The sequence below is a fragment of the Mustela lutreola genome, chromosome 3 (assembly GCF_030435805.1).
Source record: "Mustela lutreola isolate mMusLut2 chromosome 3, mMusLut2.pri, whole genome shotgun sequence".
NCBI lineage: Eukaryota > Metazoa > Chordata > Mammalia > Carnivora > Mustelidae > Mustela > Mustela lutreola.
The window spans coordinates 164,854,674-164,873,315 of record NC_081292.1 but is presented as its reverse complement, the minus strand read 5'-3'; the positions used below and the strand labels follow the sequence as shown (position 1 = coordinate 164,873,315).

Genomic DNA, 18,642 nt, shown 5'->3' with positions numbered 1-18,642 from the left:
CAGCAGCCGCAGCCTGAGGCGAGAGAGCGGGTTGCATGGCGCAGCGCACAGGGAGGCGCGCCCCGCGAGAGCAGACGCCGCGCAAGAGCCGGCCCGCCTGCAGGGGGAGCTCGCGGAGCTGCGCGGGCGCGGGGCTGGTGGGCGGGCCCGCAGCTCTAGGGGGGCGGGGAAAGGGGCGTCCCGTTGGGGGGTCCCGGCCGCCACAGGCTGCGGGAGGCGCTGCACTGGCACTGGAGGGTAACCCACAACACTTCCCTCCCTGTTGGTGATACGCCGGCTACTTCTGCTTTCCTTGCGGAGGCACCACAGGTCATAGCAAATGGCCCCGGTTTGTCCCAGTATCTGAGCCAGAGCCCTGCGGGGAGCCTTGTGGCCTGGCTCACTGCCGACCCCTGGAGCCCAGGGTTCTGCTGTCCGTGTTGGAAATGGCCCCCGGTCAGGGCCCCACCGACTGCACCAGGGCAACCGGTGGGGTACGCACCGTGGTGAAGGGGGACGCCGTTCTTGCCACCCCAGCAGTCTCCACACGAGGCAAGGTAGGACAGGGCGACCAGAGGCCCCCAGTCCTGCAGCAAGAAAGGGAACAGCAGCGAGGCTGAGGGGCAGGGCCCATCCCAGGGGCCCACTGGCCAGGGATTCTGACAGTCACACTGTCCCCAGCTGTGAATGGATCTGGTCTCCATGTACAAAACAGGCCAAATCGAAGCCATTCAGGTTGAAATTGGAGGTGGAGTTTGCCAGAGCACTTTCCTGGTGCCGAGAGAAAGGAAATGGCTTTCTGTCGTCCAAGGGGCAGCTCCCTTGTCCTGGAAGGGCTGCCTCAGCCCCCCAGAAACAGGAACAGGGATGTGAGTGTGAGATCTGCCCCCTCTGCTGCCTGCCACGGAGGGCACCAGCCATGTTGTGGGCCCTGGGATTCTGATGTCCTCAAAGCCTGCTCCAGAGACAGGCAGGACAGGGACTAGAGTGGGGAATGTGGAGGAAATAGGGGAGGTTGGAGACAGCCTTTACTGGACTGACGACCTGGGGCCTGAGGCGCTCAGTGACCCCATCCACAAAGTGGGAAAGCAGTAGTCCCAGCGTCAGGAGTGGCTGAGGGCCTCGGCCGCGGTCCCCAGAGTAGGGTGGCATTCCCAAGGCTTCGCTGAGATGAGGATATGCACGTGTCCTGCTGCCCTGGACACCACCCAGACCATGACCAGGGGCCTCAAGGACCATGTCTGGGCCGGATCTGGACAGAGACCCTCATTGCCAATCCCTACGAGCGGGCACAAAGGAGGAGAACAGGGAGCGGCGCTGCAGTGTTCCGTGGCACTGGCCCCGGCAAAGATGTGGGGGAGCTGTGCCAATGTGGGCTCACCTGCGTAGAGAGAACCAGACCCAGAAGGGAGGGCGTTCCTTGCTCATGGCTGCTCCGGGCAGCAGCGTCTGGCCACCGTCTCTCAGAGGCCCCCTGGAAACTGGGAGATCCCGGAGCTGGCCACTGCTTCCTCTGCTCACCAAGGCCTGCATAGACCAGCTTTATGCAAGGCACTCTCATCTGGGCCAGGGAATGCCGTGGCCTCACCACACCGAGTGCTAGCCCATGGAATGAATGACAGGTGCTGGGGTTCCCAAGCTCGCAGACTTTGGAGGACAGAGGATACAGCAAAAGGCGTGGACACCACTGAGGAGTGAAAGACAGGCCACCAGCCACAGCAGGGTCAGGAGACAGGGCTGCTTCTCGAGTAAGGAGCAGCCAAGTCCCTGTGAGAATGACAGCTGCCTTCAAAGGCCAGCCCAGGCCCAGTGCAGTCTCCGGCCCTGGTCTCCGGCAGCTCTCAGACAAGCACTGAGCAACACGCACCACCGGGCGAGGGCACTGTGGGCCCAGAACCGCCAGGAGAGTGTCGGCCCGTCCATGTGTTCCCAGGCACACACGAACATCTCTCCTGGGGCAGGCCCTGGCCACCGGATACACGCTGTCCAGCTGACATGGACTTAGGGACAAGCGGGACATGGGGTCAGCTCAGTGGGGTGGCAGTGGGGCCAGAGGTCCTGGGAATGGGATCAGGGGCAGGATGCGGGCCTACAGGTCAGGACAGTCACTGGAAGCTGCTGGCCAGCCTGTCCCTGCAGAGCCACCTGCCCTCCCAGGAATGAAGGTTGGCCAGCCCCTGTAGTCCCAGGAATCCTGCTTGTCCTGGAGGGCGGGCCAGCCGCTGAGCCGCTGGGCTGAAGGAGCCTCCATGGCCTTTGCTGGGAGCAGTGGCCTGGCCACAGTGGTATTGCCCAGGGCACCAGAGCCAGCTGGGGGGCCCCTGCAGCCCAGGTCGGGGAGGGGAGGAACAGCTAATGAGTTCCAGGAGGTCAGCTGTGAGGGGCCCCCAAACCCATAAACCCTTTATTGGTGTCTCAGGAGGGGAAACCCGGATGTGGCCGTTTATTTATTTTGGATTTCACTTTTCTCTTTTTAACATATGATTCCAGGAGCGTAGCTGGATTTTTAAAGAAACAGGACTTCCCTTTTCAGTGGAAGTGGACTCTTTGTTTTTCTGACAGCTGAAGAAGAAAGGAGTCCTTATTTTTGTGACGCTACCCTCCTATCACTGACCGCAAACTTTCCCAGTGGGCCAGGCCACCAGGTCTCCCATGCTCTGCGGGACCAGCCCCCAGGGCAGAAGCATGGGTCAGGAGGACACAGAAGGGAGGGCCAGCCTGGAGGCCCTCGGAGACACCCCACCCCTACCCCGCACAGGGACCCACAGGGCGGCCATAGCAGGGTAGTGGAGGGGGCCTGGTTCATAGAGCAGGCACTGGGTTCTGATCCTACCCCAGCTGCGGACTGGCCTTTTGCCCACCCAGGGACTTCCGGGGACGAGACCGTCCATGTCAGGCACCCACAAGGCATGACCTGGGGCGGCAGTTCTTCCTCCACGAGGATCACCTGCCACAGACAAAAGGAGCCCCTACGAGCCTTCCCATTGGAAGTGTCTGCCTCCTCCTCCATATGATATTTAACCCCGGGGCCCTGGGCCTGGCGTAGGGGGAGGGTCACCAAGAGGGGGTTCTGCGTGGGCAAACTGCACCTCCAGGGAAGACAGATGGTGGGCACACAGGCTTGCTGGGACAGGATCAGTGTGTCCAGGGCCTGGGAGCTGGCTGGGGGAACCTGAGTGCAGGGGACTGAGGCTCCGTGGGGCAGGGGATGCGGGGGGTGGGGGCTGCACCTTGCCAGGCGCAGGAGGCCACCCTGTTCTCCTTCTTCAGCCCTCTCCCCGGTGCAGGACCTTTCCCCTCCCCAGCCTGCTCTCAGGAGACACAGAGCCCTTTCCAGAGCCCTGTATGTTATCCCCACAGTGAAGGCTGGCCTGACCCCACACACCTGCCAGGAGGCCACCGCAAGCTCTGCTATCTGGGCTCTTGCAGATGGAGCAGAACACACTGAGGAAGGAAGGGGACACAGCCCGGCCAGGAGCCAAGAAGGAACGACCGAGGCAGGACAGGGACAGGGCCCTGAGGCCGAACCAGCAGCTGCAGGTTAGCGGGCCAGAGTATCTTCCTGCACTCCAGCCTGGGGACGGGGGAGAGGATGGGGAGTCCAGGAGTGTCTGGGTCTCAGAAGAGTGCTGCACACCACCACCACCCCACAAACTTGCCTATGCAGATGGGAAGAACAGGCTGGACCGTTCCTATACCACAGAGATGAGAAGACATAGCCCCAGACGACAATGGGGTCTACCAGGGTCACAGCTCAAGTCATAGGCAGAGGAGGAACCAGCAGCGGGGGCTCGAGGGACCCCTCCTGGTCTTCTCTCCGAGGCCCCATGGGATTGGGAGCATGGTCAGGGGACCTCGTGAGTGAGGCATAGACCAGAAGAGCACGTGAAACACAGGGTCAGGGCAGACCTGTGGGCAAGTCCTGGGGCTGCCCCTCTGCATGCTGGGGGCATCTGCCCCTGCTGGGCAGACCCCCTCCCTCTGCACAATGACTGGGCAAGAGGAGCAAGGGGAGAGAGTCGGCCTGTGACACCAGCAGGACCCACCGGTCCAGCCAGGCAGAAACTAGGATGCCATTAAAACCCCGGAGTGTGAACATGTGCTCACCTCTAGACCTGCTTGCCAGTGCCAGGTTGGGGCCTGTGCCCTGCAGACGGTAGTGCAGCCAGCTGGGGGCTGGAGGAAGGGCTAGCAGCCCCAAGGGGAAGGCAGGACACCTGCCTGGGGAGACTCCGTGCAACACTCTGATAGGAGGGCAGCAGGTCCAGAGAGTGGAGCGGGAACCGGCCTGAGACCCACGGCTCTGGGAGCTGGCAGCCCAGCAGCAGCAAGACCTGGCCCCAGAGGCCAAGCCACATCCTGGGGTCTGGCTGCAGGCTACATAGGCCCTGTGGTGCTGGGACCCCCACCCACCCATAGCCAGTGACAGGCCTGGAGGAGTACATGGGCCCAGACCTCCGTGTCCAGGTGGAGGAAGGGGTGCAGATGGGCCAGCATCCCCAGCCGAAGGCCCTCCAGCAGCGGGATCCCAAACCGCCACTGGGGGATCCAGCCAACCCTGGGACTCTCACCCTTCCATCCCGTCACTCCCACGGCTCACCGAGGGCCAGAGCGAGGATCCCGGGACAGGTCGCCACCTTCTCTGTGCCCTTAAGGTGAGTAGTGATGACAGTTCCTGGATCAGAGGTCAGAGTCAGGAGGCAAGAACAGTGGTGTATGTGGCCTTGGGCATGGACCTACTCTGTCTCCCCAACCCCCCACACGCACCTGCTGGAGCTGACCCTCAGGCCCTGAGCCATCAGAGACCTCAGAGCCATGGGGTCAAAACCCTTATTTGACACCTGAGGGAACTGAGACCCAGAAAAGTAAAGTGACACCCAGTGTCACCCCCAAATTAGTGTCCTGAACCCACGAGCCCATGTCCCAAACCAAGAAGCCAAGGAACAGGAATTTCCTTATCATTCTGAGTACTTTCATGGCCCGAAGGGAAGAGGTTTTGTCCACTGCACACAACTGCCTCTGTCCTGAGGACCCGCACACTTGGGCGTTGTCCCTGTCTAGCAGCTGGTGAGCCTGTCCACCATCCAATGTTTCTCTCCCACACATGGCTCCTCTCCTCAGGAGCCACAGAGCTCCGCAAAACCCCGTGCTTGGGGGCCCTGCCAGCTGGGCCTGCCCCCGCACCTGAGCTCCTGTCCCACCCCCAGGTGGCCAGTCTGAAGAAGCAGCTGGACCAGGAGGTGCCTCGGCGTCAACAAGCCCGCCTCAGCCAGGCCGCCTGGGCCAGAAAGTGAGCCCGGCTGCAGAATGGCCCCAGGCAGCCTGCCCACCACAGCCATGATGGGCAGTCAGGCCCCTCGAAGCTCCCTCCAGGAAAACCAGGGCCTCGTACTATTCACAGAGTGTGGTGCAGGCAGCCCCAGCCCCGAGCCCACCACTCCCGCCCCAGGGGGCCTGTGTCACCAACGCTCTGCCGCTCCCCCAGCATAGCGCTCCTCCTGGCCCACAGGACACTGTGCTCCAGGACAGTCCTCCGCCGCAGGGAGCCACCCATAGCCCGCACCTGTCTGGCCCTGCTTCTGCTCGGACACACTGGTCTGGGCCAACCCTGGGAGCCAGGCCCCGGCAGGCCGGCCTCCGTGGCCATAGGCTGCATTCCGTGCCCTTGGCTCTATAAACACGGGGAAACACATGGAAAGTATTTCCACCAACTGGAGCCAAAAACATAATGTCCTGCGAGGCCCAGCCACCACTTCCCCACATCCAGAGGCCACGGGACCTTCTATATCCAGGAACAGCAGGCCCGACCCAGCGGCAGGTGGCTGGAAATGACTCAGAAGCCAGTCCCCGTGACTCACGGGCCACGAGAAGCCCCAGCCTGTGAGAGTTCAGGCTGTTACAGAGCCTCCCACTTTTCCAGCCTATAAACTCTGGGAAAATTCTTGTGGGAACCCAGCCCTACTTGCTGGGAGACCGAGGCAGCCATCTTGATCCTCTGTGGAGTGGCCTGTTGGCATTTTCACTCATTGCCCCATTCACACTGGTCCCAGCGGCTTCTCTCATAGAGGATGTGGGGCCACGGCTGGGCAGTGGGGTCTGCAGCCACAGGTGCTGGCTGCCCTCCGGGGCGTGGGCACAGCCAAGGGAGTTCGGGCTTTGTAGCCGTGGCCCAGATGGGCCATCACCAGCTGTCTGTTGCCAGGTTGACCTCAAGCTTAAAGCAGGCTGCTGGTCGGGCTTTGCTTTCTGCGTGAACACAGGGATGGAGTTACCACGGGGCATAAAGGGTACAAAAGCAGTGGCTGGAGAGAGACTGGCAACAGGCTTCGGTCTGCTCTCTGCTCTGCCTGATTATTGGGGATTGGGTTGAAAAGGATTCTGAAGTTCAGCTCAGGCTCAGAGGGGAGGAGCTGGGGGACAATTAACAATGGCCACTGTGGGCAAAGAAGGTTTTAGCACTGGTATCTGCATGTGATACTCACCCATCAGGGTGGATCACAGGTGGGGGAGGGGAGCAGGCGGCCGCACACTGACTGCTGGAGAGTGTTCTGCAGAATGGGCAAGAGTGGGGCCATGAGAGGGAAGGGGCGGCCCTCAGGTAGCAGATGGACCCCCAAGCCCCCACCCCCAGCAGAAGGACCCAAGGGATGGGGGTGTGAGGAAGGGACAAGAGGCTGGAGATGCAGGTGTGTGGGGGCACTTTCCTCTCTGCCTGCCTGTGGCACCCACAGCTGTCACATGCGTCGTCTCTCTGGACCATAGCTCCCAGCCCAGAAGAGCTACAAAGATGCTCATGGGTGAGAGGGAGGTGCATTGCAGACACCAGATGGGTCAGGGTGGCTCCCCGGTATTAAAAAGGAGGCTTCCCTTGGGGCACCTGGGGGTTCAGTCGTTGGGCATCCGCCTTCTGCTTAGGTTGTGATCCCCGGGTCATGGGATGAGCCCCACATCAGGCTCCCTGCTCCGCATGGAGCCTGCTTCTCCCTCTCCCACTCCCCCTGCTTGTATTCCCTCTCTCACTGTGTCTCTGTCAAATAAATAAATAAAATGTTTTTAAAATATTAAAAAATAAATAAAATGAAAGCTCCCCATAACCCGACTGGAATTCTCTATGGCGAAGTCCATGCTCTCCCCACATGCACAGGAGGGATGTTCAAAGCACCTGTGAGACCTCCAAGATCTGCATATTTTAATGAATAGTTCAATCCATGTAAGAGATGTTATTTCTATTTATTCAACATAAAGTCATATGCTTGGGGAAAAAAAGATTTTCCTAATGGAAGTAAATTGGTGTTTTCTTAAGCCTCCCAATAGTAGGACACTGAAAATTCCCGTGGAACCAGGAACCAGGCTCTGTTTCCCCAGCATCTCCCTGGAGCACCAGCTGACACATGAGGAGATGGGGACTCCACAAGGCTTTGCTTCTGGACCAAGGCCACAGGACAGTCAGCAAGAGGCCAGGTGATGCCCAGAGGCCCCACACCCATGTGGCCAGTGAGGCTGCAGGCCCAGCGTCCTGTTGCTGGAGGACAGAGACAGGCTGGGGACACCAAGCAAGGTGAGGCCCAGTGCCTGGGGTGCTGGAGCCTGGCTGGGCCTCCTCCTGTCCTCACACGCACCATCCACCCCACCCTCCTGGAGGTGAGATCCTGGGGCAGGGGCCAGGCAGAGCGCACGGGAACCAGGGCTGGATGGCTGTTCATGCCCTCCCTGGATGCTGAGGGGAAAGGCTCCCAGCTTCTTCCTTGGCCGAGGTGTGTGGAGGCCTCCAGCCTGAAAGAGCCCAGCAGCCCCAGTATCCGTCTGGGGGTCATCAGCCCTGGACCAATCCTAGCTCCACCCCCTGCAGCTGTGTGATCCTGGACGGGCTCTCTGGCCTCAGTCCCGTCAAATGGAGCAACTCCACCCCACAGCGGCATGGGGAATCCTCTGTGAAGTATGGCCCAGATCGGCATCATCAAGAGCTCTCGGCAATGGGGGGCGGCACCAGCACACCATAGCTCTCACGGGGGCACCGCCAGGCATCTGGGGCAACAGCCTTCTCAGGAGTCAGCGAACAGGCCCAGTGCCCACAGCATGGTGGGGGCAGACGGAGTGGGGGGAGCCGGAGAGCCACAGAGAAAGCGCCACTCTGGGGGCCCAAGGAAGGTCATGATTCCCATGGCACAGAGCAAGCAGGAAAGGGTGAGGGGGCACCCTGAGGGGACAAATCCCGGCCTTTGAGGGAGGCAGAGCCTCCCACCACAGCTGGAGCAGGAAATGGGCCACAGGACCAAGGAGGCCAGCTGGAATCAGGGTCACTGATATTCCGGCCTCTAAAACATTCATATTTTTTAAATAACTGCAAATAAAAAATTTTTTTGAAGATTTTATTTATTTGTCAGAGAGAGTGTGAGAAAACACACGAAGGGGGCGTGGCAGAGGGAGAAGCAGCCCCCCCCCCCCCGCCCACCTACTGAGCAGGAAAGCAGGAAGCCCAATATGGGGCTGATCCCAGGACCCTGAAATCATGACCTGAGGAGAAGGTCCAACCAAGTGAGCCACCCGGGTGCCCCGCAAATAAAAATTTTACAAAAAACATATAATAAGAAAACCACCACCCATAAGCCATCAGTGCAGATCCTAAAATTTGAGTTCTTTCTACTGGCACATGTACAGGCCGGTGGCTGGGGGGCCAAAGACAGTAGACGCTGCAACGAATACTCTTTCGAAAGACTGGTAGTCAACGTTTTACTCTGAGCTTTGTCCCATACCATTAAAAATGCCACCGAAGCATGATTTCACCTGCTGCGCCGAACCTCCCAGCAAAAAGCCAGTCCCTGGGCCCCACAGGAGCCCTCCTGTGGCGGCTGTCCCTGGAGGCTGCAGCACAGTCTGGAAGTGGAGGCTTTGCCCCTGCGCCAGGGGCAGGAGGGTGAGGCTGCAGGGCCCTACCCGCACCCAGCGGTCTCTCATCACCCGAAGACAGAGCCCCAACCTGAGCCAACCTGTAACCATTTTTGGCCTGTCCCTGCGATTCTCTGGCTCAAAGTGTTTCTAATTCCTCTCTGTTGTTTGACCAAATGAAGCAGCAGTGAACATCCCAGGGAGTAAATGTGGAAGCCTGTTCTGGTCATTTCCCTAAGACCAATAGCGGCCATCCCGTTGTGGGTGTCCAGCTGCGTGGGGGCTCCATGGAGGCCGTTCCTCCTTGCTGCACATTAGGGCAGAAGCCGAGTGGGCCCAGGACTCAAGGACAGTCCCTTCGTGTGAGGAATGCTGTCATCCCGAGCTAGGTGTGCCCGTCTCTGCCTCAGTGGACCAGCTGTGCCAAGACCCCATCCAGCCTCACCGTGTAATAACAAGGCCGGGCGGGCTTCCACGAGAGCTGGACCCAATGGCCCTAGAACCTCCTAGCCTTGTTCCCGGAGCTGCTGGGGACGGGGGTTACCTGGGGTTAGGGTTATGTGTTTCTTGTTTCACATAGGTCTGGGAACTCCTGGAGAGGGAGCTATGGGAGGGGCAGACCATCAGGCTCCGCCCCACATGCAGCCCCGCCCCACATGCAGCCCCGCCCCACATGCAGCCCCGCCCCACATGCAGCCCCGCCCCACATGCAGCCCCGCCCCACATGCAGCCCCGCCCCACATGCAGCCCCGCCCCACATGCAGCCCCGCCCCACACGCAGCCCCACCCAGGGTCCCTGACCCCAGCCCTGCAGGGACCCCACCAGGTGCGTTCTGGGGAAGGACACTCCCTACCTTGCCCTGTATGGAGCCCCTAGTCCTGAGGTATCCCAGGGTCGGCTCGAGGGCTCCCCCATTGAAATTGCACACATACCCAGGCCCTGAACTAAGCTGTCACAGGCCTGTTGGGGAGGCTCAGATTTCCTGGCCGCAGGAACATGAGCCTGCTTGATAAAAACGACTTTGGTTTTGATAAATGTGGACTTTCTGTGGCAGAGACAAAGGCGCCCTTGAGTCCAGAGGGGAACCTAAAACAGCACATTGCTGAAAAGTATTTCCTGATAATATTTTTAGCACCTGAAAAAAAATTTTTTTTCCCTTTTTTTTGCCTGTGGAGTTATTGGGGCTGGGTGGGGAATTCGTTTTGTTTTGGGTTTTGGTTGTTTTGGGTTTTTTTTTTTTTTTTTAATGTACTGTCCTGCAGTGGTGGGGCCTCATGTTAACCCCCCAGACCAGGTACAAATTGGCCCAGACAGCCAGGCATGGGCCCCAGGTAGATAAGACCTCACTGGGGACCACGACCCAAGGGTCTGCCTGTGGCTGGCTCCGACCTGGAGCTACAGGCACCTGCTCTCTGGGGTGGTGCCCAGGCCTAAGCATGGCCTCACCAAGCCACCCAGGGGACATGCTTGTGTGGCCTGGTTGGGACCCCTTGTCTAGGGCAACCACTGCCACCATGTCTGAAGAAACAGTCCTTTTCTGAATGCATCTAGTGGGCACTGTATCCCCAGCCCATCTAGCTGGGCTCTGGAACAGCCCTCCTCCCCCCAAGTCTAGCCCAGAAATGGGTCTTGACTAGGTTCCCTGGACGCGTGTGCTCAGGAGGGGGAGCAGAAGAGGTGCCCGTGGGCAGGTGGGCAGCTGCTGGGTCTGTGAGCAGGTGTGTGTGAGCAGTTGTGATGGAGTGTGGGTGTGTGGGTGTTTGAGTGTCGTGTCCATGTGTGTGAGAGTGTGCATGCGTGTGTGTGTGTGACTAAGCGAACATGAGCAAGTGGGAACGTGCCCTTCCTCCCTGGGTTCCTGCAGAGAGCCATGTGAACTTGGGATTCTTTTCCCCGCACAGCCCTGGCCATCAGATGTCATTTCTGACTTTTGTCCTCCAAGGCCACCCAAGGGAGGCCTTGATCTTTCTTATCCTTCATTGGAAGCATACAGTTGTCCTGCTGTCCTGGGGCGTCCCCAAGGCAGGAGCCTGGGCTCAGGGCTGGCCCTCTCGCAGCCGAGCTCAGTGGAACTAGGGAGCAGTTTGGGGGGACCTTGTTCTCTGGGTGGTGCCTCCTTAAATTCTTCCCTGATTCTAGCCTACATCTGTAACCCGCAGAGTCAAACCGTCACACTCTGAGGACCTGTCCACTGTTTCTTCAAAGTCACACTAATGTTCCTGGCTAACTGCAAAACAACAGTTGCTCACTGAAGACATTCTAGGACACACAGAAAAATACAGAGCCAGACATAAAAGCTCCCAGAAATTTAGTGGTAGTGCTGGCTCTTTCCACTTATTCTTGGTGGGTCCCCGTTGTCTTCAGGCGCTTCGGGCTTGGCTCACAGTCACACATCTCCCAACGCCAGATTCTGAGGGCAGGGAGGATGGGAGAGGGTCCTGCACTGAGCCTGAGGAGGGACAAATGTTCAGAACAAGGTGTGAGGTCAGTGGTTCCAGGGGAAGAAGAAGAGCTGGGATGGCCACGAACTTGGAACATGGAATCTGGGCTGTGGGCTCCATCCACCAAGCCCAAGAGCATCTATCCACTTGCCCCCAGGCCCACGTGGACCTGTCTTCCCCACTGACAGCCACTAAACCCAGGAGTCTGCTGAAGAGTCTCTTGCCGTGAGGTTCCCTTAGGATCCTGAACCAGTTGGGAAACCTCCCCAGGAATTTCTCCTGATGTGGCTGTGCAGGGCACAAACACCTTGTCTAATGCCCTGAAGTCCCCCAGGCCTGGGGCCCTCGCAAAAACAGAGGGAAACCTCACCTCCAGGGCCAGGAGCAAGTAAGTGTCCACAGGCCCAGAGTTTGGGAGCTGCAGGGGGCTGGCCTCTAGCCACTTCCACAAGGGTAACCAGGCACTGTTAAGCCAGAGTGGCCCCAACTGACCACTGTCTGCAGGGGGTGACAGGGTCCCCTAGCAGGACAGAGACCCAGACTTAACATCTCAGGTAGGATTTAGGGTGTGTCTCAGAATTGCTGTTTGGGCAAGGTGCTTCCATTGGGCCCGCCCTAGTCTGGCGACTGTGGACCCACGGAGGAGGAGGATGATCCCCGCCACAGGACGCTGGTCGGCGAAGCTCTCACCTAGGCAAAGCTTTTGCCGAGAACCAGAGAGCTGCGCCTCAAAGCCAGCGCGGGCGCCCCACCCTCCCAGAGGCCTGGCGCTTTAAGAGCGGTGTTATTTGCATGACCCCGCCCAGTCCCCGCCCAGGTCCAGTGACCGCCCGGCTGGATATTTAAATCGCGGCCCCTGGGGCGGGGCCGGCCCTGAGCGCGGTCCCGCACTGCGCCTTCCTTCGCGGAGCCGCGACCTGAGCGCAGCTCCGCGGAGCGCGCGGAACCCCACCGACTGCGCGCCGCGCGCCGCGCTCCTCGCACTCCGCCCGGCTCCGCCGGCTCCGGCCCGGCACAAGCTGCCAAGCCGTCCGTCCCCGCTGCGCCCCCGCTGCGCCCCCGCTGCGCCCCCGCGCTGTACTCGCTGCGTCCCCGCGCTGTCCCCTCTGCGTCCCCGCTCTGTCGCCGCGCGGTCCCCGCTGCGCCCCCGCGCTATCCCCGCTGCGTCCCCGCTCCGGCCCCGCTGCGTTCCCGCTGCGTCCCCGCTCTGTCCCCGCGCTGTCCTCGCTGCGCCCCCGCTCCAGCCCCGCTGTGCTCAGCTGCGTCCCGGCCGCCCATCCTCGGCGATGCAGCGCGGCGCCGCCTGGGCGCTGCTCTTGGCCGCGGCCCTGGGGCTAGGCGTGCGCGGGGTTCGCGGCGCGGTGGCCCTCGCCGACTTCTACCCTTTCGGCGCGGAGCGCGGCGACGCTGTCACCCCCAAGCAGGACGACGGCGGCTCGGGTCTGCAGCCGCTCTCCGTGCCCTTCCCGTTCTTCGGCGCCGAACACTCCGGACTCTACGTGAGTAACCTCGAGCCGCGGGGGTGCCGGGGAGGGCGCTGCGCCCCGCCGCTGCCCGCCGCCGCGACTCCCGCCGCCGCCGCCAGCAACTTGGCACCACGGCGGCCAGAGGTGGAATGAGGACAGCGCTTCCTCCCTCCGGCGGCCAAGGCCGGACAGCGGCCCGCGGGAGAGGCGGGCGGGGGTGGGGTTCGAACTGCAGTCGGGCCACCTGGGCGAGGGGAGCGTGGCGAGCCCCGGCCCGGCCTCACCCGCCAGGAGCTTGGGCACCCCGCGCAGATCGCATCTGCCCAGCGACTGGTCCCCAGCACGGTGGGGGGAGTCCGGCCCTGTCCTGCTTCTTTCAGACACCTAAGTGTGGCAGTAGCCACGTGCTTCCTGGGGCCTCAGTTTCCCGAGTGAGGCACCCGACTCTTTCAGTTCCTCACTGGGCCTGAGACGGCCTCACCCTCTCTCCTGGTCAGGCCCCGCCCTGAGTTGACACCTGAGGCCCACTGCCAGGAATCTGGGACCCATGCCCAGCAATCAGGGCAGGGCCTGCTTCTCTGCAGACCACCTCCTGTGTCTCGCAGCAGCTGGGGGCAGTGTCTCCTCTGGCCGTTGTCTCCCTTTCTCCCTTGGTCCTGAGTCCAGGAGCTGGTCACTCAGACCCATAGGTCCCAAACAGGACTTGGAGAGGAAGCTAGGGACTCAGGAGAGCAGGAGCTGCTCCGGCTGAAGGACGAGGCTGGAGGGCTGGTTCTGTGTGCTGCTCCCAGGGAGGGACCCTGGGCCACAGAGGGCATGAAACATTACAACTCATCCCTGCTTGGTGCCTTTACTATGAGGACCCCTGGGCACTGGCACCCACTATCCTCTGAATCAAGGCTAGAAAAGTATTGGGCCAGCCTGATGGTACTTCCCATTACCTCCAACACTGTCACACCAGCCATGGCCTCAGCCACTTTCAATACCACTGCCACCGTCTGCCCTGCCATCCACCCACACGAGCACCACCCTCTGCATACCCCTGTCTGCGCAGCCACCTGTTCCATCAGCTCTCTCCTCCCCACCACCTTCAAGGCCACCCCCACCCCCACTCACATCTTTTGCACTATGGACATCCTCACCCAGCTCTGTCCCAGTGGCCTCCGCCAATGTCATGCTCTCCCTCCACCAGCAGCCACAGCACAGCCTGGCAGCAGCCTCTCCCTGCACCTGTGCAGGAAGGCTTCCGCACCTGGGCAGCAGCATTTGCTGATGGCAGTGGTGGGAGGGGCACACATTCTCTGTGTAGAAGTCACTCTGCTGAGGGTCCCCCGGGACAGGATGAACTTGCAGTGGTACATGGTGGACAGTGCAGAGTCGTGCTCAGCATCTGCAGGGGCCAGATGAGGCCCTTGACTCTTAGCTGTGGGAGAGCTGGGGATACTATTCTCACAGAACACTATCAAAATGTACCATAAACATCTGGGCCAGGCTCAGCCTTCCCATCAAAGTCGCAGGTGAAAATATTATTAAAATGGTCGACCCTCTTAATAGCCTACCAAAAACGTCTACCCTTGCCAAAATAGCCGGGAGAAACGGCTCTAAGGTGGAAAGATCTGCTAGGAAAATAAATCATTTCATCAGAAATGAATATTACAGCAGCTAACCAAACATGTATCTCCATAAAAGCCTTTTCCTGAAACAAAAAGAATATTGGAGTAACACTTGTCAGCATGGATGCAGTGGGCAGGCTGTGCCCTCTGGGGAGTGGGATTCCTGAGGGAGCAGTGCCCAGACACCTGCCGGCAGGACCTCGGGGGCACTGTGGTCGTGGAGGGCAGGGCAGCCGGTGGGAGGCAGGTTATGATCAAAGCTACATGAGAGAGGGGAAGGTGTTTGCCCCATAGCATGTGATCCTGGCTGGTGCCTCCTGTGCCTGTGCCTGGACTATCAGAGGGCAAATGGGGAAACTGAGGCTCGGAAGGCAGATCCCAGGGCCTTTTGGATCACCCTGTCCAGCTGCCTCCTCACCCTTCCATCTCAAACTCAGTGGAACCCAAACAGAGATCCTGCTTCCTCCCTGGACCCACCATCACCTTCCGATGCCTCCTTCCTTTCCCTCGTCCCCTCATTGTCGGAGCCTTGGAAACACATCCCACTTCCCAGTGTCGGCACCGTCACAGCCCTGGGTCTGGCCACCGTCCCCACTCGCCAGGGTGCAGGGTGCGTGTAGGTGCCTCCTTGCTGGTCTTTGTCTCCTGGTCCTGCCCTTGGAGCCTGTCCATAGGAGCACTGACAAACATGAATGAGACCCTGCCTCTCCTTTCAGCCCCCAGCCTCGAGGCTGGGTGGTTTGGCCCCCAGAACACCTTCCAGCCCCCTCTGCTCCAGCCACACAGAGCAGGCCCCACTCAGGGGTGGCGTTCACCATTCCTGCAGCCAGGGCTCTTCCCCAAACTTGCAGGTCTTGATGAGGGCCCCCACTCCCCTCCTCCACTGTGTCCCCTGTGCTTGCCCCTGACCCCACCATTGTTGTTTCCTTGCTTGGTGTCTGCCTTCCACCTGTGGACCTGTGTCCTGCAAGCCGTGTCAGGACAAACTCACAACATGTATTTATGTATTCTGAAAGGAGGCAGTGGACATGGCACGTGTGTGTGTGTGTGTGTGTGCGCGCGCGCGCGCGTGCATGCACATGCATGTGTACGCACAGTGGACGCATTTCCTGGCTCTCTCCACTCAGGGAAATGAAAGCTACACTACCCCAGAGCACCAGACTCTCCTGGTGCTCGGCTTCTGCTTGCCAAACGTCAGTCTTCCTGGAAGGAACTAGGGCTCTATGGAGACCATACGCTCCAGGCAGGGAAAGTGCAGAAGGAGCCTGGGAATCAAGCTCCTGAGAAGTAAGACGTGCTCCAAGAATGGTCGGGATGTGGCAGGAGGACACAGAGGGCTTCAGAGGGCTCCCTGGCCATATGGGGACAATCAGCTGAAAAGACTGGTAGGAACAGGTTTTCATCCATTAGATAAAGAGGGAAGCAGGGAGCTTGCACTGGTAGAAGTCCACAAGGGATGTCATATGGGAATGAGGGGAAGGACTGTAGACAGCAGCGGCAGCGTGTCAGACTTCACTTTCCTGACCTGGGGCCTGCGCTTCCAGCAGAGGGAGTCTTTGGTTGTGGGCAGAGGGAATCGTGTCTGCCCCTTGCTCTCAAGCAGCTCAGGAAACATTGTGTGCAGACAGACAGACAGATGAGGGGAGAGCCCGCACCCAGTCACATCCGAGTGGCGGGTAGGTGGGAATAGAGTGGGAGGACGCTCCTTGTGGTGTTTTTACAGTTTTTCTGTCTATCAAACCAGAGTGAACGCCTGAATGTTCTGCTAGAACAGCCTTCTGTGTGTGCTGCCTGGAGCACCTGGACACACACCCGGCCCCCGGGAGGCCACCCCAGCCCTCTGGGAACAGCTCGGGCCTCCCCGCCCCTTAGCTCGCAGGAATGGCACGAGGCCAGAACTGGGGAGCTGGAAGGGACCAGCCCACCAAAGCCTGTCCCTCCACAGCTCACGGTCAGAACCTGGTGCATTCCTCCCGCATCGACTTGTTCATGCTCTCGTTCCAAACCCTCAGCCAAGCCCCCACACTGAGGCAAGAGCTAGCAGCCATGTTTTGGTTTTCATATTAAAGTCATTCCTGGGGGCACCTGAGGAGGGGCTCCACAAGTTAGGCATCTGACTCTTGGTCTCAGCTCAGGTCATGATCTCAGGGGCGTGAGGTCGCACCCCCATGTGCTCAGCGTGGAGTCCGCTTGAGCTTCTCCCCTCCCTTCGCCCCTCCTCCTCTCTAAAACAAAGTCATTTCTGTCTATTTTGTTCACTGTACTGTTCCGGCTTCCAGAAGGCGGCCACAACTGGAAGCTGCTCAGCCAATGTCTGTTGTTAGCATTCTGGTCAGTGCGATGAGACATCCACAATCCCACCACCTTGGGGCTGCTGCTTCACACAATTCCTGTTTCCCATATTTCTTTTTTTTTTTTTTTTAAAGATTTTATTTATTTATTCGACAGAGAGAGAGATCACAAGCAGGCAGAGAGAGAGAGAGAGGAGGAAGCAGGCTCCCCGCTGAGCAGAGAGCCCGATGTGGGACTCGATCCCAGGACCCTGAGATCATGACCTGAGCCGAAGGCAGCGGCTTAACCCATTGAGCCACCCAGGTGCCCAGTTTCCCATATTTCTTTCACTATTTTATGTCATGAGCACTTCCCATGCCTTAAATTTGTAGAAACATGCTTTCTGGTGACAGTCTAATATTCCATCATGTGGCTAGATCAGAATTGATCTAGATTGAATCAGTTGCTCTATTGACTGTTGACTGAGTGGGTAGTCTCAGTGGCCCCCATGAATTAATGACAAGGGCACAGGTGCCACCTCTCCTCTCATTTACACGGGTCTCCTGTCCTGTCCTTTCCTTACAATACATTGCTCCAAGTGGGCTGACTGAGTCTGAAGGAATGCATCTCCTTACTGCCCCCTGACACACCGAAAGGCATCCTCGTGGGCACTGTCCTCTCCTGGCCCCCAGGGAGGCTGCTCCTATGGGTCGGTGAGCAGGCAACTGGGGGAAAGCACCAGCTGGTTTCTCCCCATCCTTTGTCTCTGAGGCTGGAGGGTGCAGACTTAGAGTCTCATTGTCCATAAACTGGTTCTTTACAAAGTGGAACAAGTCATTCATTAAACACCTACTGTGTACATAGCCACTGCCCTGCTCCCTAGCCCCAGCACTCAGCAGAGACAGAAGTCTGACTGCACAAGCTGAGTGCAGGCAGAAGGAGTGGGGCAAGGACAGGATCCAGGCTTGGGTCCTTCAGCCCAAACCCTTCACGCAGCAGGGCAGCCTGGGACCACACCGTCCTCTGAGCTGGCCCGGGGGTAGACCAGAGCGGGCACAGCCCCTCGGACCCCTGCAGGCTCCTCTGGTCAGCAGGAGCATGGGCACAGCCAGCTTCAGACACTTGTTCAGTCGGGGTTTGGGATGAGGCTGGGGCCCAAAAGTGTGACTGCTGTCCACAGAAGGGGGAAGAGCAGGGTGAGTCTGGGTGTATGTGGAGAGCAGGGGACACGCCGGGTTTGCATGCGGGGTTCATCTCCACTGTGGGGGCTATAGGAGGGCAGTGGACCCCACGTGGTTGCAGGGATGTAGGATGGCTAAAAGGAAGGGCCTCTGTCCAAGGAGTGGACCAGGCTGAGGGGCAGCAAGGTCTCCGAAGAGACAGGGAGGCCACAGCTCAGGCAGGTGATGGGCACAGAGGAAGGAAACTGGTGCCCAGGTGCTGTGGGCCTGTATTCTATAGGGAGGCATGTCCAGGGGCCATTGGGGAGCTGGGCTCTAGGCCCGAAGGGACACCTGGTTGTGGGGTACCCAAGGAGAGGCAAGGAAGAGGCTTTGTCAGGGCGAGGGCGTGGGGCGGGAGCTGCCATCTATACCAGGAAAAAGAGAGATGACAGCATCAGGGACAGGACGTGAGACACAGGTACTGGGACACCAGAGAGGCAGCGCCTGTGGGTGGGGGCCACGGGCAGCTAGCTGAGGGCAGAGGAGAGGGTGGCCGCAGGCAGCCTCCGGAGGACGACTGTGGAGGAGGGTGAAGGGGGAGGACACCGCAGGAAGTACAGCCTGGGGCTCCCAGCGCAGGAGGGCTTGGCCTGGGAGGGAGGAAGGGAGCGGCTGCTCCTCTAGCCGAGAGCTCTGCTTTCCCACCCTCCCTGGGAAGCCCTCCACCCAGGTGCCCGGGCCCAGGAAGTGGGCCCTGAGGCAGCTTCCTCCCCTCCCCATCTGCCTTCGAGGGTCCCCCTCCTTCCCCACCCCGCCCCCAGT

General features: G+C 59.7%; 2 protein-coding genes across 12 annotated transcripts in view; both read left to right on the top strand.

Annotated features, from left to right (window-relative positions):
- CROCC2 (ciliary rootlet coiled-coil, rootletin family member 2) overlaps positions 1 to 7,073 on the top strand; it is a 60,831-nt gene extending 53,758 nt beyond the window's left edge. For all 4 annotated transcript variants that reach the window (XM_059167462.1, XM_059167464.1, XM_059167463.1 and 1 more), the window contains 2 exons: positions 3,409 to 3,519; positions 5,187 to 7,073. In XM_059167462.1, coding sequence (XP_059023445.1) covers positions 3,409 to 3,519; positions 5,187 to 5,320 — 245 coding nt within the window. In that variant the 3' untranslated portion in view covers positions 5,321 to 7,073. The remainder of the gene's footprint in view (positions 1 to 3,408; positions 3,520 to 5,186) is intronic.
- A 5,100-nt stretch (positions 7,074 to 12,173) lies between these two features.
- SNED1 (sushi, nidogen and EGF like domains 1) overlaps positions 12,174 to 18,642 on the top strand; it is an 81,912-nt gene continuing 75,443 nt past the window's right edge. For all 8 annotated transcript variants that reach the window (XM_059167444.1, XM_059167449.1, XM_059167448.1 and 5 more), the window contains exon 1: positions 12,174 to 12,806. In XM_059167444.1, the coding sequence (XP_059023427.1) occupies positions 12,594 to 12,806 (213 nt within the window). In that variant the 5' untranslated portion in view covers positions 12,174 to 12,593. The remainder of the gene's footprint in view (positions 12,807 to 18,642) is intronic.